General features: G+C 50.8%; 1 protein-coding gene across 1 annotated transcript; it reads right to left on the minus strand.

Annotated features, from left to right (window-relative positions):
• Nucleotides 1–249: 249 nt before the first annotated feature.
• GRHL3 (grainyhead like transcription factor 3) lies at nucleotides 250–27,231 on the minus strand. Its single transcript, XM_017836527.1, has 17 exons — nucleotides 27,135–27,231; nucleotides 26,337–26,420; nucleotides 15,665–15,851; nucleotides 14,922–14,983; nucleotides 13,032–13,377; nucleotides 12,703–12,782; nucleotides 10,957–11,110; nucleotides 10,349–10,460; nucleotides 10,103–10,197; nucleotides 8,374–8,532; nucleotides 7,724–7,802; nucleotides 7,204–7,337; nucleotides 6,512–6,546; nucleotides 5,741–5,829; nucleotides 5,529–5,614; nucleotides 4,643–4,707; nucleotides 250–957 (listed from the first exon to the last, which is right to left on the minus strand). Exons 2-17 carry the CDS (start codon nucleotides 26,351–26,353, stop codon nucleotides 843–845), a joined length of 1,815 nt encoding a protein of 604 aa, XP_017692016.1. The 5' UTR covers nucleotides 26,354–26,420; nucleotides 27,135–27,231; the 3' UTR covers nucleotides 250–842.

Consider the following 27,231-nt stretch of genomic DNA (forward strand, 5'->3'; position numbering starts at 1 on the left):
ATCACGGCTGCCCGGGGAACGTGTGGTGCAAAACCATCCTCGAGTCCTTTGGGTGCCTCTGAGGTCACGTCCCTGCCCTGGCTCCTGCCCAGCCCATCCCAACTCCGACTCCAGAGCTGGGTGAAACAGCTCATTTTCCGTCTTTGAACCTTTATTGCTACGGAATATCCAAAACAACAAAACCAACAACACAGTTACAAAAGGAGTTCACGGAGAAATGTGAAGCAGCCTGTGTTTGAAATGCTCTGTGTCACCGTACTGAGTCCAATATAAAACAATGCATATTTATACATATATAAAATACAAAAGGAACAATACATCAGAAATGTATAAACAAGGGCTGTGGAGGCCTTGGTGGTATTTACAGTCAGAGATGTGGCAGGGTGGGGGGTTGGAGCAGGCAGTGTCCGTTCAACAGGGAGCTGAAAATGCATCTGTGAGAGTCTCTGTGACAGAGAGAAGCTCAGAGCTGGAAACAGTCAGAAGGTTCTGTGGTCTGGGAGAAACCCAAGACCTGGGGTAGGATCAGTCACAGCCAAGGCCACCAACTCTGGTCTCTCTGCCTGTTAATGTCACTTGGTGTCCCCAGCTCTGAAACAGCAGGTCAGGCCCTCAGCGCCAGAAGAGAATAAAATAAAATAAAATAAAAAATAATAATAATAATAAACCCAGCAGAGCGAAGTTCCACGTTCACATCCATCACTGATCTCGAGGCAGTTCCGTGGCCCGGCCCCGAGGCTGCCCCGGCCACGGGGGGTTCAAGTCAAGGCAACAAGAAGGGGCATGAGGCTGAGCTCCGTGGGCTTGGAGAGAAGTCCCAGTTAAGTGCTGCCTGAGGCTCTTTAGAGCTCCTTGAGGATGACCTGGAACTTGTTCTCTGTTTCCACCACGTCCAGGAGAAAGGCCATGTGGTTGCTGTAGTGCTGGATGATGTTGTTGTCCATGTTCACCAGGATCCTACGGGAGAGGGAGAGGGGCTGGGTCAGCACGTTGAAAGCAGGTCCACTTTGCCCGGCCCGAGGGGCTTAGCCACCGTTAATCAATTAATTAACTGATGGATTAAAGCCACAGCACAACACAAGGGAAGGTCCTGCTGAGCTTTTCACAATTCTCCCAGACGTGCCTTGGCCCAGCGTTGGCTCCACAGGCAAATCCCCCTGGATTATCAGGGTGTGAATTCAGAGCAGAACTGCTCACTCCTCCCTTCCCACCCAGGGCTGTTCTGAAGGAGCTGAGGCTGCTTTGGGAGCACATGGAAGTGGTTTGGGACAGGCCTTTGTCCTTTCCAGAACTGCCTCCGAGTGCTGCCTGGAACCCCCTTCTGCAGGAACTCCCCCAGCCCATGGCAAATCCCCCCCTGTGCTCCAGGGATCCCAGCCCTGCTGCAGGTACCTCAGCTTCCCTGAGCAGGAATCAATTCCATGGAGACACGAGGAAAAGGGAACATTTCCAGGGCAGATTTAAACCCCAGGCTGTGGTTCTGTGCCAGGCAAGAGCCCCTTGTTCCTGTGACGGGAAGGGGCAGCCTGGCATCACCCCACAGTGTTCCCATAAACCAGTGTGAAATTTGGAGGAAACAGAGAACAAATGCTCTTTTCTTTGCAGGAAGCAACAACCCCTCCAGGTTCCCACTGGGGTCATTAATGGGGCAAGAGCGTTAATTGTGCAACGCTCCTCAAGCCAAGACTGAAAAGGAGGAAGGCTGAGCCTCTGACAGATCCAGCAGTTCAACAAGCACAGACACGGGGCCCTGGTGCCCCCCAGGGAACCCCTCGGGGGGCAGGGCAGGCTCCTCACAGCCCACCCTGCAGCCCTGGAGTGGCAGCTCTGCCCTCCTGTCTGGGCTGCTCTGCTCTGAGCCGTGCCCAGGGCTCGGTGCTGCCTTTCAGGGGTGCCCAGAACATTTCCCAAGGCTGGGAGTTCTGTCAGGGCACAGTTGGGGGGCACAGCCCACCCAGCACAGGGGGAGGCTGGGACACAGGGGTTGATCCATCCAGGGTGTCCCTGGGGAATCACAACCTCCGTGGCTGTATCCCAGCCCCAGCCCCAGCCCCAGCACCCAGGGGCAGGTCCCCAAGCCCTGGATCCCAGGTCTGGCCTCCCACAGGTGCCCCAGAGTGTCTCTGAGGGTTCCCAAGGGTGGGATGTCACAAAAAGCTTTGCAGCAGCAGAGCTGCTCCCTTTATCTCTGCCTATCTCAGTGCAGGAAGCCAGAGGAGTCACCTGTGCCTGCTGCTCCCGTGCTTCCATCTGATTTCCCAACCACAAAGGATTCCAGGCACTGTTGATTAGGAATCTGAGAGCCCTGTATTGTTTTTCTAGACCAAACCTCACCAAGATACGGAATTGCTTATTATTGCTCCTGAGTCACCCTGGGCCCGAGTTCATCTGCGTGAGCTCATCGCCCTGGGCAGGCCCGTGGCTGGGGTAGGACCTCACCTGCCATCAGGCCAGGCAGGACCACTGAGCTTCACTACTTTCCACCAGATGAAGATCTGCCCCCCAAGCTGTAATTACCGAGGGACGATTGTTTAGGGTGGAGCAATAGGATGAAATTATTGAAAATTAAATCTGGGGGAGCAGGAAACGGGGCCTGACCCTGCCATTGTACCACACTGGAGGTGTCTTTTATCTCCCTCACGCTTCAGCAGTAACTTCTGGCACTGGTCACGTCCAGCTTTCATCAAACCAGGTGTCAAGATTATTTATTTGAACTAATTTCCAGGCGTGGCCTTTTCTCTTCATCAGACACCTCTTTGCTCCTCCATCCTGGGGAAGAGCTGGAAGGACACCTGCCTGTTTTCCCTCCTAGTCATTATTAAACAACATTCACTAAGTATCAGACCAAGTAATGAACAGAATCAAAGCCAAACAGAGTTAAGGAGACCTCTCCCCTGAAACACTGCTGTTTCCTGGTCCACCTGCAAACTCATCAGGGCTGGGACCTCTCCTGCCCTGCACATGCTGACACTGAGCTGGGCCAGGACACTCCAGCCCAAGCTGGAGTCACCTCAGAGGAGCTGCTGCCTGATGACACTCTGGTGACCTGTGGTGGCCACATCACAAGCCACCAGCACCGCTGACACGCCCGGGGTTGGGCTCAGCCCTGGAGCTGGAACAATAAACTGACCTCCCCTGTCCCTCACAGTTGTTCTGTCTCTCCAAGGTCAGACTCGAGGCCCTCTCTGGCTGCAGGAGCAGGGACAGCCCCCTCCTCCACCAGTGCTGCTCTTCTTCTCTGGGGAGACAATTCCACTTTCTGGGGCTAATGGATGAGCAGCATCTGACAGAGCTGAGGGCCCTGAGCTCAGGAACAGGTGGAAGAACATCCTGACAAAGTTGGATACCTCACTATGGCCCATCCCTCATCCTAAAATTAGGGCCATATTGAAAAACCATTTTTAAGGGGGAAAGGTTGCTCGGTTCTGGATTTGGAGCTGAGGTGGTTCAGCTTCCCAGTTCAGTGACACATCCCAGTGTGGAGGAGCAAGCACTGCCTCTCCCCTCCCACCTTGCAGCTGCCTCCAGGCCTCCCTTCAGCTCTGCCCCCACGAAGCAAACCAGCCCAGTCCCCTGGGATCGAGTTATGGTGCCACCAAACGAGGTGGAAGATCCCACCCAGGAGCTTTAGGACTTTCTCACGCCCCTGCCACCAGGAAGAAGATGCAGAAGCAGGGCTTTGGGCTAAGCCCAAGATCCCAAGGGCCCTGCTGTCACACAGAGAACCTCTCTGGGCCATGCTGGTGGGAGCAGCAGAGCTGCCCAACACAGGACCTGTCGTCAGCCTCGTGTCTCTGCCTCTCCCCGTGCTCAGAGCTGGGCCAGGGCCAGCAACAACAATGAGTTCATCTCCCAGGCAGTCGCTGCTGCTGCCCAAGCCTGATGGTATCTCACTCACTCTGCAGGAGGGGCTCTAAGCTGGGCTCTGTGAAAAGAAGCCTGGCATTTTATGAGTCGTTCCCACTCCATCAGCTGAAGGGAGAACTCGGTACCAGAGCTGGGGACAGCACAGGGGGGGTGGTTCTCAGTCCAGAAAGCATCCCTGAAAGTAGCACCTGGCTCCTCATGGAGAGCTCTGCCCTCCAGGGAACACTCAGCAGCTCCTCAGCTCCTGCAAACCCACACCATTCCCTGCCTGGATGGGGCAGATCCACAGGGATCCATCCCTAACAAGCACCACGTTGGAATAACTTGAGAAGCCATTTCACATTTACCACAAACCTCACCTGTCACCCCCTGAAAGCATCACCTGAGCCAGCACAGTCTCCCCCTGAGCCAGGGACATTTCAGAGTTGGTTTGGAGAAGCAAACATTGATCCCTGTTTGATAAGTTCTCCATAACCTCAGGCTTTTAGACTGAGACACAAAGGATCACCCATTAAACTGCCCAAATAATTCCTCCTTCACCCAACTTCCTTTCCTTGGGAGACTTCACCCTCCAAACAAATATAATACAAACAGGTATTATCCAAAATCTTTAAAGCCCAGAGAGATCTGAGTTTTATATGCTCCAAATGGCACAGCCTGACATGGCTTTGCCTTTTATTATCTTGTTAAAATGCTGTTTGAGCCTATGGCAGCGTCCCAGAGAGGATGGGGGGTTTGGAGGCACGGCATGAAAGCAGATGAGAGATTAGCTTACCCTCTTTTGCATTTTTTGTAGACTTTATAAATGCTTTCTTCAGGAAGCCCATATTTTTCTGAAATCTGTGAGAGAAAACATGGCAAATCTTTGTACTTGTAAAACAAAATTCCCATGATAAAAATCAAAGATAACACCAAGCCAGGGGTGTTCAGCAGCAAAAGATCCCCCTCCCTCTTACTCAAGAAAAAAGGGGCCAAAGCCACGATCTGAACTTTCTCCTGGGGAAGTTCAGTTTTGGTCTTAGGATGACAAGAGGTTTGTAGGTTTTTCCCAAGCATTTTCCACAGAGTTTTTTTTTTACTCTTTGTGGTGAGGGATGGCGAGGGACAAGATGGCAAAGGATCCTCTGTGCTGACATTTTTCAAACTCTCTATTTTTAAAAATCTGTAAAACCAACAGAGCTTAAAGTGCAGCCATAAAGCCACCCCAAATCTGGGAGGTTTATTGTTTGCTTCCTTCCCAGCAGTCTCCAAAGAGAGCTGGGTTATCAGAGATGCTGCTGATAATCGTCACAGAAATATGTCTGTGCTCCTCAAACACAGCCAGGGAATTCCAGCAGGAGGCCAGAGCTGACTCCAGCTCCCACATCTCCAGCCTTGAGAACGGAAAAGGTGTTTTACGGTGGAAAATATGAATGTGCTGCCACAGGAGGAGGTTCTGTTGTGCTCTGAGCAGAACATCTTGCCATGAGGTGTGTTCCAACACAGCCCGTGCCAGGAGCTGTTGGTAGAACTCACCTGCTGCTCACACTTTCCGTTTCCATTCCCAAGGGAGAGCAGACAGGAGATGGGAGCAGCCTTACCTCCACCCCGCTGTACCCCAGCACCATGCCCTCTTCTCTGCAGTTTGCTCATTCCCCAAGGGGGCTTTTGAGAGCACTTACAGCTGTCCTGAGGCCCTGGAGATCCGGTGTCTTCAGCATGAGAGCATCAAACACTTCCTCCGACTCCCTGCGCACGTACAGCAGGACTGGAAGAGAGAAGGGGCAGCACTGACTCAGGGATCCCCCCAGCAGGGTCCCACAGCCACGTGGCCTCGTGGAATTCAAGACCCAAGGTTTGCCTGAATGGAAGGGGTTCCCCTCCCAGGGATTACCTCTCTGGGGATCCTCTTCCTTGGTTTGCTTCAGAGGAATTGGGTCGAACTCGTCCGTGAAGGAGGCACCGCTCCGCTTTAGGGGCAGCCTGAGACAAAGGAAACAACTCTCTCAGGAGCACAGAAACAACAGCCAGCAAAATAACTCCAGTAACTGAACTTCTGATTGAATAACCAATTACCCCAGCAACCAACCAGCAATTAAATATGGGTCTGTAATTGCAGCAGCAAGTGTCCACCAGAGCTGTGACTTCCTGCCTAAGGGGAGCTCAGGGAGGACCCACAGAGGGTTTGGTGTCACACCAAAAACAAAAGTCTTTTGCACCCTTGTGCCATTGTCTCTCTATTGATATCACCAGACAGTGGATCATGGGGGAGATACTGGTTCCCCCCACTTCAGACACAGCACAAGTGTGATTTCTACTTCATTCCAGGTTATTTTATAGCCTCTGGTTGCTTGAACCCTCCAGTGATGGTTGTGATCTTTTATCTTCCCTTTCTAACGTTGTCTCAATGAGAAGAGCAGGACAGTCAGGGACCAGCTCACACTGGAGGGGCTCAGTGACAGGGACAGAAATGGATCCGTGTTTCTGCAGCCCTTGAGTCCATTCTGGGCCCAAGTTTAACACTTTCTGACTCTCAAGAGCATCAGGGAGACACTGTGCCGTGTTATTTTGCACCCATGGACACACTGCCTATGGATATCAGCCAGCCAGGACATTCCCAAAGGCAGAGAGCAGCTGGTGGGTGGGAAATGCACACAATCCTTACCTGTTTGCAGCGTTGGGAGCAGCAGGAGGGAGCGCCTGAAACGGAAAGGGAACGTGGATCTGTGAGTTTGCACAGCACCACTGTGAGCCAGACAAGCTGGGCTGGGGCAACAGGGGCACAGTTTAAACGTGATTTCCCTCCTCCCAGCCCATCAGTTTTCCTATGCAGTTAAACCCAAACACCTGTTTGTGTTTCTTAGATCAAACAAAATCTGATGTAAAGAACTGCTCTAGATTCCTTCTTTTTGGCAAACTGGACAGTTGTTTCTGAGGCAAGGAATGCTGATGAGCTCTGAAGGACACTGGGTTTAGGTTTCCTTCGGCTCAAGGGGGTAGAGAAGGGCAGAGATGTCCCACACATGCAGGGACTGATAATCATATTTTTCTACAGTTTCCTTTCTGCTGATATTTTTGCTACCACTCCAGTCCTCTGTGGAAGCTGCAGGTGATACCTGGAAACCACAGGAATATCTGGCTGGAAGGAACCTGGCAAGGTTATCTTGCCCATCACTGCTGCATGACTGGGCCACTCCTGACAGCCACGTCTTTGAGTTCACCACATTTCCACAAGGAATTGTGGCTTGGTTTGGGATTTTTGCATGACACAAGTCATGTGTGGGAGACTGATCAGCCTGGAAATGATGGGGGTGACAGGTGAGGGCGACAGGTTGGTTGTTTTCTGCGGGGACTCACCGTGCCACACCTCTGCAGGCTGGAGAAGTGGACGTTGGGGATGAACAGGACCGGCTGCGTTTCCAGGTCGGTCTCCGGCCGCAGGAACGTGATCTCGTTCCCTCTGAAGCCAGAGAGCAAACAGCCTTTCAGACCTACAGATGGAAAGTCCAGTTCATCTCAGTTCAGATGGCCCCATGAGAGGCAGCTGTGAGAGAGGGGAAGGCGCCTTCCCACGGTGTCCCAACAGGAATATTGGAATGAAGACAGGGCTCTGTGGAACTGGGTCTCCAGGGCTGCCCAGTGCTGGCTGCCCTGGGGAAGGTCCTGCCGTGAGTCCAGAGGGATTCAGAAGGATTGGTTGGTGTCAATAAAAGGCTTTGGGAGACTTGGTAGGAGCCCAGCAAGGACCTGACTGACAGGCTGCTTCCGAGTGGTGCTGATTGCATCAGGCTTGGGATACCCGGGGCCAGATCCCGTGGGAGTTAACGGACATGGATTTCAACACACTTGGGATCAGGTAACAAACACAGGCACTGACCATTGTTGTTGGAGTCCAGGCATTTTCCTTTCCTTCTGAACTGTTTCCTTTCATCATCCCGCATTTTCCTCTCTGCTCCCTGTGGGCAAGATCGGGCAAAAATCAGGACATTGGGAATTCCAAGAGAGGGTTCACTGGCTGCCTCTTGGATGGGGAGCACACTAAGGTAAAGGCAGCCTTTATTCAAAAATGATCACCTCAGAGGCTCTACAGGCCATCCAAGACTCTGATAACTTATCAATTAGAAAAAAAAAAAACAACAAAAATAGAATTTGCTTTTAAAAATGAAAAAATGTGGACGAAAATAGCAGTGAGAAATTTTTCCACGGGGAAAAAATATCTGAGATGGGGGAAGAACCTCAAAGGAAATTCTCACCTCTTCTGATATTTAAAAACTTCGGAAAAACAGAGTTTATTGCGAGGCACAACCCCAGGTAGGTCTGATTTGGGGAGAACTCATCAGTGATTGTTCTGCAAAGGCCTCAGTGCAGACCCAACCCCGCCGTCCTGTCCCGCTCAGGTGAGGGGTCCTCAGCCCTGACCTCTGGGCTCTTCTGGGCTCTCACAACCTTTCTGCCTTTCCTCCTGGAGCCTCTGGCCACCAGGCTGAGCCCCCCTTGGAGCAGCAGCTGGAGCAGCTGGAGCTGTACCTTGTCACAGAAGATCTTGATCTGGCAGACGGCGCGGTGCACGAGCTGGCTGCCGCTGCCGCCGCAGTCGTACGTGTCGATCTGCAGGTTCAGGGGGACACCCTTCACCCCCTTCTGGGAGGAGAAGTCTGTGCTCAGGCAGTTCACCCCAATAAACACCTGCAAGCAGGGACAGAGGATGATGTTTTCAGCACCGACATTCTCACCCAGCAAAGGGAGGACAGGAAGGGACCGAAGCAGCTGCTGAGCCTCCTCCCAACCCTCCCGGTGCCAGCCCAGCACCTGAGCTGTTGGTTTCCCACCCTGAGCACAGTCTTGTTCCCCTACACCTATTCCAGCTCTTCAGCACTCCCAAAATTCTGCCTGGGGATGTTCTTGGTGATATTTCTGAGCTTTCATTTGAACAAGGGACCCCCAGAGAGCAGAGCCCCTGAGGAAGGGAGGAGGGATAAGCTGCAGCCTCGGAATTGCACAGCAGTGCTGCTGCTTAAATGAATATTCATCACACACTGGTCTCTTTTATCAGGAGGATGGAGTCAGCTCCAGTGGAAGCTTTTGAAGAAAAGCTGAGCACAGCTATAATTCACATTTTATCTCCAAATTGCCAACTCATTGGTACGATCTTGAAATTCCTCTGGACTCTGGGGACACATTTGCAGCTGGAGAAGCTCCCACAGCTCCCTCAGCAAGGCTCCAGCTGAGGATTACAGCCCTGAAACCCAGTGTCAGCTCTAGTCAGTACCTGAGTATGAGAAAGAAAACCACTCAACTGTGGTGTGAAGTTTAGTTGGAAGGAGAGAAGTAACAGGTGCCACAGACGACCCAAATTCCTGACCCCTCCTGTCTCACTCCCAGCCCTCCCAGCTCTCTGAAGTCTCACCTTTACCTGCCCCAGGCCAGTGCAGGGACAGAGTTTCTGCTAAGAGTTAAACCCAGTTTTGCTGAGGTGCCCCCAGGGCTTGCCACATACCTGACATATTTCCATTTCTGACAACTTTGCCTTGAAGACATTTGTTAACCTCTTGGGTTGTAAAAGACCCACGTTGCCTTTGGGCTAAAGAAGGGCTTATTGAGGTCCCAAAGCAGAGTTTTCCCAAGCTTCAGAGACATGGGGTATTTATGCTTTCCTTTTTTTCTTTCCTTCATCTGTTTTTACATGCTCCTCTCAATCCACACCCGACACAAAGTGCTAATGAGAGGCTCTGAGGAGACAGCAGAGCTGGAAAGTTGTTGCTCTAAGCTTTATAGAGATTCTAAGGTGAAAAGGGATCTTGTGACCTGCCTGGCTCCTTTCCACATCACACAAGGCACGGGAGGGTGGTCAGTCATGTCTGCAACCAACTGCTGCCTTGAAAGGAGGGTCTTTGTTCCCTGAGCTGGGGGTTATTTAAACAGGCTTCAGGTACATGTGAGCAGAGCCCTGAGCTGCTGCAAAAACCTTTTCTTCAGAGTTATCCATCAGCACTAAGAAAACATCTCTGAGCCTGTCTGGGGTGTACCCAGTGTGTTTATTAGCTAATGGCAATGCTTAAACACACAGAGAAGCCCCGTGTCCTCCCCGCTGTCCGGGCGGGCAAACACTCCCTGGGGCCGCTGGAATGGCACTGTTTGGATTTGGAACTCTCCCTGTCTTTCAGCTGAGGAGTGGGGGGAGCATCTGGGCCATCAGGGAGGAGCTGCTGCTGCAGACCAAGGCTTCCCACATCCCTCTTCCACGCACAGGTCGTACCTTTGCCTCCTCGTGGATGTTCCACACAAAGGACAGGGCGTTGTAGGCCAACTCCTCGATGTTCTGCACCGTGTTGAAGTTCTCCTTGCAGTCAGCTGGAAGGCAGTGGAGAGGCAGTTTATACTCAGGCTGCAAGGCATCCCCCAGGCTCCCCAGCTCCCCAAAATCCTGCCCCTCCAAGGCCAAAAAAAGCCTTGTGATTTAATAAAGTGGTGCCAGGAGTCCCCAAGCCCACCCAGCTCGTACCCACGTCGATGACCCTCTGCTTGGCCGTGGGCTGGCGGGAGTGCCAGTGCTTCCAGAACTTGAGCTGCTCCGTGGGGATCTTCTCGTTGTCAAAAACGATCATCACCACGCTCTGTAACACAGCCAGGACAGCCCAGGTCAGCACACACAGCAGGCTGGGCTTGGTGCCTGCATTGCCCTTTCCATCCGTGCCCCGGCCAAGTGTCACAGAAAACAGGAGGTTTTATACCTGGGGAAACTGAGGCAGGCAAGGGAAGGGATTTGAGCACAGTCCCAGGGGTGGCTCTGAGGCCTGGCCACACATCCCAGGAACAAGACTAGGAACCTCTCCCTAGCTCAGAGATCTCCCCAGCAGGGCCCCCAGCCAGCCCTGGGCTCGGGAGCCCTTTGTGCACCCCTGGTCTCACTGTGAGAGGTTCCAGCTGCCCAGGGACATGGCCTGTGCATCAGAGGATTCCCTTGCTGTGAGTGAATCCAAGCCATTCATCCCTTCAAGCCAACACAAGCCACAGAGCCATTACTCCTCACGCTCAGCTCTGTTCCCAGGCCCGTGGAATTGCTGCATGTCCGACTCCGCGTGTCAGCAGAATTGTCAGCTTGGCTCTTACCTTCACTTTATTTGAGGACAAGTGTAAACATTTGCTGTCTCCTGCTGTCCGCAGAGTGATGGGGTAGAACTGTCCTTTGTTGAGGTAGGCCATGGGAGAGTCCCCAGACTTGATGTGAATGGCTTTGGGTGACCCCAGCGTGTATTCAAAGTCACTTGTACGGAACAAAGAGAGAATGATGAATAAGCACACGCTGCTGTTTCACTCCAAAAAGCAAAACAAGAGCCGTGGAAGCCTCCACCCCTGCAGGTTACAGGTTGCAGACACTGCACACACAGGAGTTTCTGCTCTGCTCCCCATCTCACACACCCCGACAGCACCGAGCACCTCCCAGCACAGCACATTCTGATCCTCCCCAACACCCCAGGGAGCAGCAGTTCTCCAAGAGGCTCATTTTACCCTTTGGTTTTGGCTTAAAAATCCCTGGACATGATTGTAACCAATATTTTTCTGTGGATGGCAACAGAACCATTGCTCAACCAACACCATAAACCAGAGCACCAGGTACCCACAATGAGACTTTTACAACGTGCTAAACTCAGATTCCTGTCTCCAAATTCACACCCATAAATGGCTGAGCCAGGAGTACTGTCCCTTGATGGTCCTGTCGAAGCAGGAGGACCTGCAGGACATTGCTTGATTATCCAGGTAGAGCTGGACTAAGAAGCCCAGCTTGTGGAACCCTCAGCCTGGTGGGCAGGGTCTTAAGCTAGAAAAGATTTGTGTCACACAGAGAAAGGTGTCACTGTGGACAAGGAAATCTGAGAGAAGATCCTGATTTTCAAAAGCTCTTGGGCATCCACCAGCACCTCTGAGCATTCAAACCAGGAGGCCACAGCTCAAGCTGCTTTCTGCTGCGAGGAATCTGAGCAGGAGTCTTCACACAGACCCTCCAAGTGCCCTGTTCAGTCACCAACCCATCTTTTTCCTGCTCCACCTCTGAAGATGGGCTTGGTAGCTCCTCTTATCTAGAGCCAGGAGAGCCAGAGAACTCCAGTGCACAAATAGGGAACAGAGAGCCTCTCGCTCCCGGAGACGAGCTGGTGTCTGTGTGAACATCCCCACGTCTGACAGCTGAGTCACCCAGTCAGCTGATTCAGGAGGCAAATAAAAAGTGGGAGGTGAAATAATGTTACCTGCTGGGAGGTTTGGTGCAGTATCTAGAGCAGTGAGGCTCTGCCTGAGAGAGGGGTGGAAAGGAGGAAGACATCCCTCTCATGTTTTAGGAATGAGAGGCACTGGCACCCTCTAAAATCAAGGTTGACTAACAGTGCTAAGTGAGAACCTAAACCTTAGATTAGGAGGAGGGTAATTATCACCCTCATCAACTGCAATCCTTGTTTTCTCTGTCATTTGCCCCATTCCAAGTAGCCTGTGGGAAGATGGTGCAGCCACCTGGATCTGGCTGTATCACAGGAGCCAGGCAGTGCTCCCTGGGAAGGGGCTGGAACACAAAAATCCTCACATGGACACCTCAGGGCCAAGGTGCTCATGAGATGTGACCAAATTTACACCAGTTTGTACAGAGAACATGAACTGCTTTGGGTCTAAAAGCTCATGGGACAGCAACTTGCTCCAAAGGCACCGGGGAGACACAAATTGTCTGGAAAAGCACGAGCCCTATAATTTGCACTGGTCATTGCCCAGACTGGAGTGGGGAGAGGGAAGGGATGAAGTCATTCCCCAGGGAAGGGACACAGAGCCCAGTGTTCACTGGAAAGCCCAAGCCCAGGGACTGGCAGTTACCTCTTCACACCGTCCGTGCTGTAACTCTCGGGGCAGGGCGGCTCCGGCTGCGGCTTGAGGATGTCACTGAAGAGCAGCGACTGCAGACAAGTGCCAACAAAACAGTCAGAAGCAGAACCTTCCATTGCTTTTTCCATCCACCTTCTCCCAGACGCCCCAACGGAGGCCACAGATAAAACACAGACCCCCATTTCAAAGCCTTATCCCATTTCCAAACCCAACGATCCCATGGGAGCAGCATCCTAACGCAAAAGCAAAGCTCCCTCTGACTCCAGCACGAGCAGAGCCCAAACTAGACCCCCAAAATCCTGCAGTGAAAGGGCTCTGACCTCCTGGGGGTCCTCTTTGAAGGTGCTGTCTGGCTGCCACCGCTGCTGCGCCGGGGCCATGGGGAGGCTCTCGAAGAGGGAGTTCAACGAGCTGTTGTCGTACACGTCCCCAGCAGGGACCAGGTAGTTGTCTGGGGTGGCCTCCAGCTTGCTGGTGCCTGGAGGGAGCAGGGCTGGCTTGTGAGGGGGAGGAGGAGGAGGGACGCCTTCCAGACTCAAGCCGTTCTTCTTCTGTGGCTCACAGTACTCCTGGGTCATGGAAACGTTCTCAGACAGGAGCTTCATGAGATGGGCTGAGCCGTCGAAGGAGCCGATCTCCGGGTCGTAGTCCATCCCGTGGCAGTGCCTGGTGGAGAAAGGGGCCTGTCTCAGCCTGGGGCAGAGCGTGGACAACCCCAGTGAGCTGTCACAGCAGGAACCAAGTGCCTTGATGTGCTGCTGGGGAGCAAACTGCACAGGTGACCTTGAGTCAGCTCCTGCTTGGCATGGGAGACATGACAGGCCCCTGGGTGATCTCCACCCACACCTCCCAGTGCAATCAGCAAGAGCCAGAGGTGCTCAGCAGATAAGGGATGATCACATGGGATCAGAGAATATGATTTAGACGTGGTTTGAGGCTGCACAACCAGGGCCTACATCCATTATTCCTTTATTTAGGCTATTAAATGCTCAGAGCAGCAGGGACAGTAAGAAAGATAACTGCTATGTGGTCTTTGCATCTCAGTCTTTTTAGGGCTCATTGATGCTTAAAGTTGATTTTTTTATTATATTCTGGGGTTTTGCTTTTGTTTTTTTAAAGGAAAAACAATTCTGGTACAAATTCACAAACTCCAGGATCTTAGGAAGCAAAATTCCCAAAGAACAAGATCAGTGAAAATCTAACAAGGCTGCAGTGTTGGAAGTGGCCACTTCAGAGTAGAAAATACTTAAAGTGCAGGAGCTACCAAGTGATAAAAACCTACAAAACCACCCTCCTTGCACAGGGAAACCATCCCTTTGTGCAGCATCCCAAACTGGTCCCTCCTGCAGCAGTGACTCCATGACCTGCTGACTCTGCAGCTCTGGCTGAGCTGGGAAAAGGGGATTTACTGCCCCTGTTACCAGGCTCAGAAAACACACCAACCCCCACAGTAGCAACCCCTTGGCAGCAGGAGCCACCCCAAGGGTGAGCCAGGAGCTCCCACCCACTTTGAGCTTCACCTTCAGGTATTTGCTGAAATATCCACACTTAATAAAAATTGTAGCACTGCCCAGAATGCAAAGGCCTTTCAGAGAGGAGAAATCAGCTCAACTCAGTTTACTTATGAAGAAGGAATGAAGTATCACTCAAGAGGCTTATTCTGTCAAGTAGTTAAAAACTGACGACCAGAAAAGGTTGCCAAAGTACACAACATCCAGGGGAGCTGAACTCACAGTGGCAAATGAGCCATTAATTTAATAGTTAATTATCTGAAAACCTCAAAGGACAAATGGAGTCACGGGAAGAGAACCCTGGGAGACTGTAAGGAAGTGAAACAGAAACCCTTATCAGCCCAGGGAATGGGAGAGGGCTTGGCCATTCCCTTCTTGCTGCCAGTGCTTAATCCTTTTGCCCTTTCCAGCTGTCACAAAGCAGGAAATAAAGACAAATTCTTCAGCTGCTGCAAATCAGCACAACCCCTCTGAGCACAGCCAGACAGATCCTCAGGTGTGTAAATGGGTGTAGCTCCATTTATGCCCGCTTGGGATCTGGCCTAAAGAATTTTAATGTATGTCTCAGGGTTAATAACCTGCACTGTTGTTGGTAATAACACTGTGCTTTGATGTCTATTTTATGCAAGCTAAGAGCCCCATCCTGCCAGCAGCTGCAGGAGAAGGAGACAGCTACAGAGAGCACAAACTGCAGCCAACCTCTTTCCTAGTTCGTTGCGTCCCATCATTCCAGCTGGAAGAATCCTCTTCTCCTTCGGGACCTGGAGCGAGGCAGAACAAAGGGTTTGTTTATTGTTAGATTTTATTAATGGAAAACAGAGGCAAAAATTAGCCTTGTCTGTGAGCAAGTGAAGTCTCAGAGATAAAACACTGTGTGAATAACAAACACAGCAGAGCTGGGCTCTCCTGCTGGGCTGCTGCCATGGATTCCCAAGTAACCTTAGGCAAGCCACATCATCTTGTTCTGGGAAGGACCTTCAAAAGCACCCAAGTGAGTGGGAACATCAGTCCTATTGGTTTCAATTAGGGATAAATCATATCCACATTTCTTGAAGCTCCATCCTACAGCAGCACTGGAAAAATAAAGCTGCTGGGGTCTGTGACAGCTATTCCAGCCCCACATCTCTCAAAAGCTGTGGGGTGAAAAACCCACCAGCTTGAGACTCAAGACACCTGGGTTCAGTTTTTCAACATGTTCTGGATCCCCTCAAAATGATGGTTTGTGCCTCAGTTTACCCCCTGTGTGCCCTGGGGTAATTGTGGCACTGGGGGGTCTTCTGAGGATCGTTACACAAACAACAGGAGGAGGTCAGGAGATGGGTCTGTGCTACAGATTTTACACATATTTTACACATATTTTCCACATATTTTACACATATTTTCCCTTCACACTTCTCCTTTGGGACCAAAGCCCCCCCAGCCCCATTCCCAGGGGGATGTACCATGTAGTAGTCATAGAGGAGGCTCAGGGCGGCCACGCTGTCGTCGTCCCCGTTCACCCTCATCATGGCCTTGGTGGCTGCAGTCAAGGGGTTCTCCAGGTAGGTTTTCCAGGCTTCATCTTCATTGGTGTAGGGGAATTTCTGGAAGTTCATGGTGTCATTCTTCATCAGGCGCACAGACCTAAAACTGAGCCACACAGAGGGAACCAGGAGTGAAGGATGAGAATTTTCCACACGGCCATTTCCCTGTCACCCAGCTGGACACACAAAGGGCTTCCCAAAGGCACTCTGGAATGGAGGAGGGATGATTTTCTTGTCCTTAACTCCCAGAGTCTTTGGGAATACCAGCTCTCCTGCCTGTAACTGTGTCCAAAATGAGGCCGTGCAGGGGCAGCTGTGCCTCTGCTCCCTCCTCCTGCCCCACGGATGCAGAACCACGGCATTGTCTGCGCCTGCTCCTTCCTCAGCACACACCACCAGCCACTCACATCACACACATCACAGGGGGATGTTGGTCAGTAAAAAGGGATCAGGAAACTCACAATTTTTCCTTGAATTTGGAGCTACAGGCCAGTGCAACCCACAGTTAGACACTGTCACTCCGTGTTCAGAGAACCTGCCTTGCCCAGACGAAACCAAACCTCATCATTTTTCTTTGCTGCAGTTCACGGGTTTTAAATTTAGTCCTAATCTAAATTAGGGTTTTTTCCATCATTTGTATGTGATTTTTCTCTGAGGGAAGCAGACAGGCAGATCACAACCCCCTCCCTTCCACTGAAAAATTCCTGGCAGAGGTGAGGCTCATGGGACTACGTGAGCTGGGAAGCAACACACCAAAGTAATGCCCTGCCTGTCTTCTCTTCTGGCACTTTCTCCAGGCCTCTCCATCTTATGTTAATAAACTGTCAGACACTTAATTACCCAAACATTGGTCATCTTTCCTTTTCCTCCAGCCAGCCCTACCAGCAGCCAGCACAGAAGTACCTCCGTGCATTCCCTGGGTGCTCCGTGCTGGAGGCTCCCCCTGCTCCGAGGGCAGAATCATGGAATCACAGGATCATTAAGGTTGGAAAAGACCTCTAAGATCATGGAGTCCAACCTTTGACTGAATACCCACCAAACCACAGAGGATGAGCCATTGGCTGTGCTCCTGTCACACCCTTCAGCCACGTGTACACGGTGTCACCGCCACAGCTCACACTATTCAGCATAAAATAACAAGTCCGTGGACAAAAATTACTTCTACCTCCAAGTGGAAATGCTCAGCAGGGTCAAACAGGGGTTTTTTAGCAGAAGAGGTTTAAAAAAAAAATCATAAGAAGATTTCTTTAAATCTCCAAAGTCGCCAAGAGCCAGCTGGGGTTAAATCATGACATCAGTTGCTGATGTATTTTATGGGAAGGTGAAGAAAATCTACAGGAATTAAGGCAGTGAATGCTGCATTTTAATGGCATTTTTATAAGGAATATGTTGTTTTCATTAAGCTACTCTCCTTGTGTTTATAATAAGTCCTGGTCTAGACTTTTAAGTGAATCATTGGGAGAACAATAATTCCTCTTGAAAGGAACCTGGCACCTCTGAAACTCTCCATGACTGGAAACCCTGACAGGTAGTGCCAGCCTGCATTGTGGGAGCTGCCCACGCTGGCAGGGGCAAAGCTGAGGGTTCAGGAGATGCTCCTGGGATGGAACCTTGGAGGGGCACGGAGGTGGACCTGGGATGGGGTGAAGGATGCTGGTCCATCCTCCCTGGCAGCCTGGCTTCACTCCTGCACACCCCCCCGTCTCTCCCACTGCCACGTCTCCAGCAGGGAATACACTTACAAACCACACAGGGATAGCTTTGGCGACGCTCCTGAGCTCTCCTTGGCTGAGCAGCAGGGATGGGGCCATCAAGGGCTGCCTCTGCTCTCCTTGTCACCTCATATTAAGGAATAAGTTGCTCTTCCCTCCACACCTGAGCTGCACGGGAGAGAAGCTGGAAACAGCTCTGCTGGCGGCCCGAGGCACCCAAATCCCGCTGGTTTCTGTGCTCACGTGGTTGAGCTCAGGCTGGTCCAGGGAGCAGCTCTTCCACCTGCTCCCCTCGCCCAGCAGGATAACGGGGATGCTGAGTTTGCTCCTCCTCTCCCTCACGCCGGGGTGATGCACCAGCACCATGAAACCTCAGCGGGTGGCTGGGGAGTTTCGTTGTCTTTAGCGTTTCTCACGCAGCCCTTCCTCCCTCCTTTCCTCCCAGCGTTTCTCACGCAGCCCTTCCTCCCTCCTTTCCTCCCTCCCTCCCTCCCTCCTCCCCTCCAGTGCCGCCGCTGTCTCCGAGCAGAGCAGTCGCCGTGACTCAGGTTTCGCTGCTGCCGACTCGGCGATGGGCTGTTGGGTCCTGCCTGGACAGGAATCCTCACCCGCTCTCAATCCCATCTTCTCAAGGAAGAACAGGCAGCACCAGGGCTTGCTCAGGGTGAGACTCGGCTCCTATCACTCGTAATCAACACAGATAAACACACCGGGGCCAGATGTAGCAACAGAGCATTCAGGAGCTTGAAAAAGCACAGATATGACAAGGAAAAAAAATGCTTTGGAGCTTTACTCTCCCTCACCCGAAGCATTCCTTGTGTGACTCCCTCCTGCCTCCCTGCTTTGTCCCCTTGTCAGCATTTCTCACCTGCTCTGCACTCTGGGGGTAGAGGGAAGTTTGGGGGGGAGCTTGAGGTCTCAGTTAGTGAAGAACACAAAGTTCTGAAAAGTGCCCTTGGACCCAGCATCTCATTTTCAGATGTAGCTTCATGGGGCAGCTCACAGACATCTCCCCCTCATCCCTGCCTGCCCCACAACTCTGCTGGGATGAACCATCCTTGGAGCAGAGTGGGAAACCTGCCTCGCCCTCAGCCTGGCACACAGCAAAGGCACTGTCCTAAAGTGAACTTGAGAGAGCTGAAATGTGGGCACACTTTGCCTCGTGGCACTTCTGTCACAAAGCAGAAACTCCAGGGATGGGAGGATTAGGATAGCAGCATTTTAGGATACTCCAGTAGGACCACTGGGAGCTTCAGGCACCCTGTGATGCTTGGAACCCGCTGAGGACTTGGACAGAGGTGGAATGATGGGGACTGCACAAATATTCCACCTTGTTTCTGTTCCAGAGTCTGTATGATCCCTGAAGTCGCTGAACTACGTGATTGGAGCCACGGGAATCACCTCAGCACACTCTGCAGACGAGGTGCAGGGCAGACCCCATCCCATTTACTTTTCCAGCTCTGCTCTGACCCTACTCCAGAAGGTCAACAGGGCTAACCAGTACCTGAGAAGAGAGGGTGATGTGAGGAGATAAGCAGATATGGTGACGTGTTTAAGGCACCTTTTTGACACCAGATGCATTTCAGTCCATGACATGACAGGACCCCGTCCCACCAGTTTGCTCCCACAGCACCTGAGATTGCACAGATCGCATTAGGAACCTCTGTGCAGGGCAGATGCAGGAAAGAGGCACCCAAATCCAGATCCAAACACACCTGAACTTTACTTTCCTCGCTCCCTGCGGTGCCCCTTCCCTGTGGCTGGGCCGTGTTTGCCCATTGCAAACTCCCTGCTGTGTTTGGCAAAGCAAACGCTCCTTTCCCGGTGCTGTGGCTCAAACCCAGGGAAACACAAACACGTGGGACCTGCAGCCTCCTTCCCCCCCTCCCTCCCTCCCTGCCTGCTGGAGCCTCGGGGTCATGTGCAAAGCAGAGCAGGGTTTTGGGAAGGGAGCAGCCTGTTTGTTTCCAAACAGTTCCGAGTTTGACACAAGGTGATCTCGGCCCCCTTTCCCGCTCCATCCCACCCCATCTCTGTTTCCCCTGTTTATCTGCCATAACAGTGGCCTCCTGGTGATGAATAAACACTCAGGGCTATGCTGAAACAGGAGAATGTGCCCAAAGGGTCTCAGTGGGGAGATCAGCCAAGCAGGAAAGAAACCCTTGTATTCCTTTTGCCTTTTGTTGGGTTTCTGTGGGAGGTTTTGCCGGCCTTTAAGCTTTGTGTTGCTTGTCTTTGTTCTCTCCCCTACAACTGATTAAGCCTCCAACCTAAACATCAGCCGTGCCAGATGCTGATGGCTACAGAGCAACACCACACTGTAAACGGAGCAGGGAATCCACGGCAACCAGCAGCAGGAATTCAAAGCCACAGAATAGAGACCCTGGCCTGGAGGACTTTAGGGGTACCCCAGGCAGCTCAGGAGGGGTCTTTCTTTAGCTCTGGCTTTGTGCACTGCACTCACCTCCCTCTTGAATAACCCTGATGGTTCCCCAGCAGCCTCTTATCAGAAATACAGGGAGGGTCAACACTGCACTGGAGAGAGCAAGGCCAGTGAAATGCTTTCTGGAGGAGATTTTGGCCTGTAAACCCTTGTCAAGGAAGAAGAGCATCCCACAAAGTGGCCTCGTAACCAAAGTCAAACTTCTCGGCTAAATTCTGATTTTACCCTTTCTGCCCAAGTTCAATAAACAAGCACACCTGGAGACAAGGTGACAGCACAGCCAGCAGTGAGTGTGTTGTCACAGGCCCATTCCCAGTCAGGTAAAAATCCAAACGGAGACAGAACCAGGAAAAAAAAAAACACAGAAAGAAACACAACAAACACAGACTAATGACACAGAGCTCTGCCTACATGCCAAGTACAACAGAGTGTCAATCCATAGGCAAAGGCCCAGGATACCATAATCTCACAGCCCCTGACCTGCTCTGCCAAAGGGATTGGAATATTTTCTCTGGCAGCTGGAGAACAATGTGGGCTCTGTCACTGGTCCTGCAGGGGCATTTCAGGTTGTGCCCCTGGGGCAGTGCAGGTTGTTAACTCAGCACAGCCTGGTGCTCCCAGCCATCCCTCAGCAAAGGCTCACCCCCAGACAGAGCAGGAGCTTCTCTTTTCCCTGGAAGCCCCGTGTGGCACAGGCACGAGCCAGGAAACCCATCCCAGCCAGCCTGGGCCCTGCACAGGGCACAGCACAGGGCAGGGACTGCAGGGAGAGCAGAGCAGGACAGTGCCATGGATGGGATGGGAAGAGAAGGGGCCATCGTGAGCATCTTTGGGAAGTGGCTCCTGGTTCCCAAAAGGGCTCAGTGGGTGGCCAGTGGAGCTCAGCACCCCAGGAAGGTGGGTTGGCTCTGGCCATGCCATGGGGAAGGTGTGGTGTGTCCTCGGTGGGATGTGATGGGATGGAGCAGGGGGGACTGGGGATGTGTTGTGCTGGAGGCAGAGCCCTGCCAAGCTCTTGGACTGAATCCCCCAACTCCAGCTCTCCTGTGGAGCTGGAACCAGCTGGAACAGTTTGCAGGGTTGAATCCATGGTGGAACCAGACAAACCATCCAGGGGCAGGTGCTACCTGGGGAATATCCAGGGAATTCAGCTGTCTCCTGGCCTTTTTAGGTTACTTACAGCTCTTCAGGACCCTTATAACCCTTAAACTCAATATTCTTCCTTTTTTCCACAGCAGCCTAACTCCCTGCTTTTGTAGCTCTTCACTCTCCCAGGAGGAGAACCCGAGGCACAGGGATTTTTAAAATGCCTTATCCCAGGCTGCCCAGCCAAGATGAGAGAACAGAACCAGCCCTGAACCTCTGCTATAAACCTTCCCATTGCTCTGGTTCCTGCCTCCTCAGCCTGCAGGGCTCCGGGAGACAATCCACTGCTGAGTGATGTTTGGGGGACACCAGCTGGTTTTGTGTTTTACCTGATAACATCACCCTTGAGGGATCCACCCACACAATCCCATTTCACAAATGATTCCTGCTTTAGTGCCTCCCCTGCCTAACAAAACAAATTACAGCACAGAATTAGTTTGCAGTTCAGGAATTACGGCTGATTTTTTTTTTCCCAGAAGCAGTCTGTGATGTCAGACAGTTCCTTTTCGGGGTGCCCTGAGTTTCAGGACCATCTGCCTCCAAAGGGAGGGCACAAAACCAGGCCCTGAGCATCTGCTGCCACCTGGCACTTGTGAGATATCAGTGTAAACTTCACTCTCTTGTTTTCATTATGGACAGTTAAGATGCCTTATATACATGTATTCATGGACACAAACCTTCATCTCACCAACACACAACACACTCTGCATTGAAGCTCCCAGTCCCTCACACACCATAAGGAAGATTGCACACAATGAGAAGAGTTTCATAACTCCAAGAGTTTAGGTGCTTTCAGTTATTTTTTTGTTTGTTTTCAGTGCCTATGAATTTCTCTCCCGGCTTTCACATGCAAAATCCTACCTCCTGCTTGCTGTTTTATTTTTTTAATTTTTGTTAGTCCCTAACTCCAAGAGCTTTGGCTTTTAAATAAAATAAAATTAAAAAAAAAATCAGTTTTACAAGACTTGGATTAAAAAAAAAATGGCAGCAATAAAGGGACGTGAAATCTTCTTTAAGAAAATGTGTTTCTTTTTTTGCTGCTCTTCAGGTAATCTGGTTTTAATCCAGTTATTATGTGCTACTGTACTGAGAGCAGAGCCCAGTTTTACCCAAGTTTCCATGCTTCCCTCATCACATCCTATCAGAGGAGCCTGCAGTGACACACTAAATGATGTTTCTGTGTGAAAAAGAAGAATTAAGGAATTAAGAATTAAGGAATCAGTGAGAGCAGAGATGGACATTGACACCCAGGAGGTTTTAACTCCAGAGCCCTGGTTTGAGCCTCGGACTCCCAACGTGCCCCAAGAGCCAACAGGACAGTTGGTCCTCCTGTTTTAGTCTGGGATGTGCTGACCTCTCCCTGTTGCCTGCAAGTTCAGTCAGGGATCAAACCTGGCACCTGGATTTAGGCTGGCTGAAGGTGAGTCCTGTTGCCCAAGAGGCTCCAGGAGGCCGTGTCAGGGCAGGACACTCGACACGGAGCAGCTGCTCCCCTGCCCTGTCCTGTTCCATCCTTGTTCCTCCCTCAGCTGCACCATGGACTGTCTGCAGAGCTGGGATACAGCCAGGGTGGGCTCTGCCCTTTGGTTTTTATCTCTGTCTTCCCATCCTGGGAGACTTTTCATCTCTGAGAACGTGCCTGGCTGATGCACTCTGCACATACCCTCTAAGCTGTTGTGATTCAGAGTGTCCTGTGAACACACACCCCAAGGTCAACAAGGCTTTTGCTTTGCTGGTTAATAGAAAAAAAACCAAACCAACAAAACAACAAACCAGCATAATGTGCTTCAAACAGTGTTTTTGCCAAACAAAAGTGATTCATCCCATTGCAGGTATAACCCTGTGAAACAAGGCATTTCTGGAGAGCAGGGACAAGCATCAGCACTTGGACTGCAAAAAGCAGAAGGATGAAAAGAAACAAAAAGTTGACAGAGCAGGAGGCTGGAGCCTGGGTAAATGACAGCTGCTCTTGTCCTCTGAACACTCGTGGTTAAGAACACGCTGGGGATAAGGACTAGTTTTGGATCAGAGCTACTCCTCACCCCCCATAACCAGCTACCAGCCAGAACAACATCAACACCTAAAGAACAACAAGAAACAAACCACGACAGAACCATGGAATGGTTTGGGTTGGAAGAGACCTTAAGGATCATCCAGTTGCACCCCCTGCCATGGGCAGGGACACCTTCCACTAGCCCAGGTTGCTCAGAGCTCCATCCATCCTGGCCTTGGACACTTCCAGGGATGGGGCAGCCACAGCTTCTCTGGGCAAACCTGTGCCAGGGCCTCCCCACCCTCACAGGGAAGAATTCCTTCCCAATATCCAATCTATATCCATCCTTTCCCAGTACTGTCTTTCACATTTCTCATCTTTCAAACTTGGCTGTTAGCAACGGAGCCTCAGATGGAATACAACCATATGTTAAATAACCAGTTCCAGTGATTAATGTGTTTTTCATCCCTGAGCACACACTACTCCAGGATCCCTCTCCCTGCCAGGCAGCTGAACCAAAGTGCTCACAGGTGCAATCCAAGTACAAGTGCATTTCTGGATGAATACCCGACAATGATCAACAATTTAAACACCAGCCAGAACAAAGCAGGAGAAGATCCTCATCAGTGTGACCCGTCTCTATTCCACAAATTTCCCTGGAATCATTCCCATGTACCAATCAGTTGAAAATGTGACCCAGAGCATCAAAGCAGAGATACTATGTAAATGTTGATTTACCCCTGCTTTGAGTCTGGAGTTTATTCAGAGGGCTTTTACTTCTTTGTTAGGAATTGCATAGCAGTTATTTGATTGTTGCTTCTTTAATTTACAAATCTCTCCTTCTCTTTACATAACTTGAAAAAAAAAAAAAAAACAACAACTCCAACTCAGCCTCCCTTGAAAGCTCACTTGCTCCAGCTTGGTTATCCCTTGTGTGCTTTGCTGCCAGGATTTTATAAAAGGGCTTTAACTTTTCATTCACCAGGAGCATAACTCAAGTTTTAATAACACACCTTATGCATGACAAAAATTTGCTTCTGGCGATCATGGTTTCGACCACAAAACCACAACTGGGAGTAACTCCTGGTTAACTCTTTCAAGCCCACACACTGCCAGAGTTAGACAGAAGTTCAGCTTAGAAGACTATGGAAATTATCAGTTAGAATATTTTACAATAGGCAAAACATCCCATTCTCCCATGGCACGCCAGTCTCTCCCCCGTCCTTCCCGTGAAATTAAAGTCCCAGAGGGAGAGATGAGATTGTTCTCCCTGTCATTTTGGGTGACAGGACCAGTCCATGGGGATATCACGGCTCCCTTAACATCAGCCACATCTGGGCACATGTTCAGGGCTCAGATCCATCCTCCGAGGTAGGGAGTGGATAAAGAACCACTCCAGATCCTCCAAGCGCTGCTCCTGGTGTCTGGAAAGCTACACCCAGGAGTTCACAGCTCCTTCAGAGCCCCATTGCTCAGATGAGGGGCTTTAGCAGCCTTTTTAAGGATCCTCCTCCCCCTGACGCCTTTCCCCCCTCACAATAAACCCAAAGTCGAAGGTTTCAGCCATTCCTTTGCTCCCAGCTCCCTTATCTCCTATCAGTGCTCCCCGTCAGCCCCTGGGGAGTTTTCCATGAGGTGCTCCAGGCCCATTGTGATCCCAAAAGGTCCCCCCGGGGAGCTCCTGCCCCCTGCCCAGGCACCAGCGGGATGGGGTCGCCGCACCCACCTCCCGAGGGAATTTTCCCCCCCAGTGAACTAAAGCGGAATTTTCACGGAGCTCTGCAGGCGTGTCCTCGGCATCAATTTAGGGAAAAACCTCGCACAGGGCCCTTTACCTTCAGGGGTGAGCAAACACAGCCCCATCCCGGGGGTCTGTCCTAAAGAGCGGCCTTTGGAGCCGAGATGTGAATGACAAAGGCGGTGCTGCTCCCTCGGCTCCCCTTTCTCATGGAAAGGCGCGGGGTTAACGGCCCGTTAGCAGCGCAGGAGCCAAACAACCGTGTAATTCAGCAGGCAACGTAATGGCCCGGGCCCTAATTAGTGATAAATACATCAATGTCCCTCCGCAGCCCTTCACACACACTCCGGGCACTCTGAGAGCGAAACACGACTCCCGAATCTGTAAAGCATCGCCTGTCAAATACCCAGAAACTTCAGAAAGCGAAAACTTAAAGTCACTGGGTCTTAATCAATCCAAGCAGATTGATCCCGGCATTTACATAAAATAATAATTACTGCTGCGCCTTTTCAGGGTTCTTAATTAGGAAGGGATTAGCTGACACAGCAGCTCTGCCAGGCTTGTAAACACACACACACAGAGGCATGTGGTTTTCATCCAAAAAAACACCTTCCTAAGCACCATATCTGTAATCATACCTATTTTATATATTTATTTATTTATATATATATATAGACATAGATTTCTTGCTGAATTATTTCACTCACAAGTATTTCACACAGGGTTCTACGCCCAGACAGCTCTTTACCACTCGATTGACAGCAGCATTCCCCGGCATTATTCAGTATTCCTTCAGCCCTTCTTACACCCTGTCATACCAATGTGACATTTGTTTCCTTTTATTTCGGAGGTGTGAGGCATAATATGCTGCGCTGATACCATCAGCCTCCAAAGTCCAAAATGTTTTGGAAGTGCCAAAATTAGAAGCGAGAATTATGCAGGATCAATATGTTAAAATTCTTTTTCTTGTTAAAAAAAAAAAAAAGGAAAAAAAAAAGAAAAAATCAATTATAATTCTTTGGTAGGGTCACAGTGTGAATCCATTTACTTAAAAACAAAACAAAACAACCCAACCGAAAGCAAAACACAAATCCTCCCAAACAAGCAAACAAACCCCAATAAAAATTCCTCCAACCACGACAAAAAAAAAAAAAAAAAAAAAGAATATGACACAACAACCCCTACCCTCAAAAACTAGAAACTGGTAAATACTGTGGTAGGCATTTTCTAAAATTAATAAAATAAAATAAAATGCTGTAGCTCCTGTCAGATCTTGTTGGATAGAGGCAGAGCAGACTTGCCTCTAGACAGAAACCCCATGTGTCAAGTTTTAGGCTGGGGATAAAAAGGAACCAGGACTTTAAACAACTCCTAAATAAAACCACTACGGAGCGATTCCTCCTCAGAGCAGCAACAGGTCACCGAGGGACAGAAAGTGTGGAAAACTGCACTTGCCAACAGCTGGGCAGGCAGAGAACTCAGGAGTCTCCCCCAGCCCCGGAGCAGCCCCGGCAGGAGAGGAGAGAGAGAGAGAGAAAAAAAAAACCAACTCCACTTACTCAAGTTCATTGGACATATTTCCCCTGGGTCTCCCAAATGCTCGCAGACAGCTAATCCCGGTGACCGCTCTCCTCTAGTACCTGCTGAAGACAGACATTGCCTGCGAAGTGTTTGATTTATGCGGAGGTTTCCCGTGCAGGTATTTGGCTGACAGGTGGGTCGGAGCCGGGATTGGCTGCCGGGACAGGTGCCCTGGGACAGGTACACCCAGACAGGTGCAGCGTAACCCTCTGCCTGCCGGCCCGCGAGGGTGGGGACGGGCCGGTGGGTGGGGAAGGAGGGAAAAGCCCTCCGGGGGGAAGGAGGTAGGATAAAGGAGTGGAATCAGGTATTCAGCTGGGTGATAATTAGTTTCAGCTTGGTGGACGCGTTCCCATCTCCCGCGATGCCAAGGAACTGTCATTTTTATGAATCGGGGGTTGATTTGTCCTTTGCTGTTTCTTTATATATAAATACACAGATAAAAATACATACTCTCTCTCTCTCTCTATATATATATATAAGGGAATAAATTAGGGAAGAAGAAAAGGCTCTTATTTTCCTCTCATTCCTACGTGGTAATTGTACAGGATAACCCTTTCTTGCCTTTCCTCACCTTCCCTCAGCTCCTCGCTCCAGAATGTCTCTGTAGATGTGGAGGCTTTTTTTCCCCCCCCCCCTTAAAATTTTCCTCTTAAAAAAATAACTTTAACATTCCCCCCTCCTAACTTTAGATGCCAAGTCATGCTGGCCCAGGGAATCCTTGCATTACACTGGATGTGTAAGGAGCAGGTCTGTGGGGTGACCTTTTTCCATACCGTTCACTCCTGCCTTCTGCCGAGCGTTATTCCAGCGGGAAGTCCAGGCACCGTTTTGGGAACTGGCTGCGGGAATACCACGCAGGCAACACCTTTG

This window comes from Lepidothrix coronata, unplaced genomic scaffold (assembly GCF_001604755.1).
Source record: "Lepidothrix coronata isolate B3197 unplaced genomic scaffold, Lepidothrix_coronata-1.0 Scaffold279, whole genome shotgun sequence".
NCBI classification, from domain to species: Eukaryota; Metazoa; Chordata; class Aves; order Passeriformes; family Pipridae; genus Lepidothrix; species Lepidothrix coronata.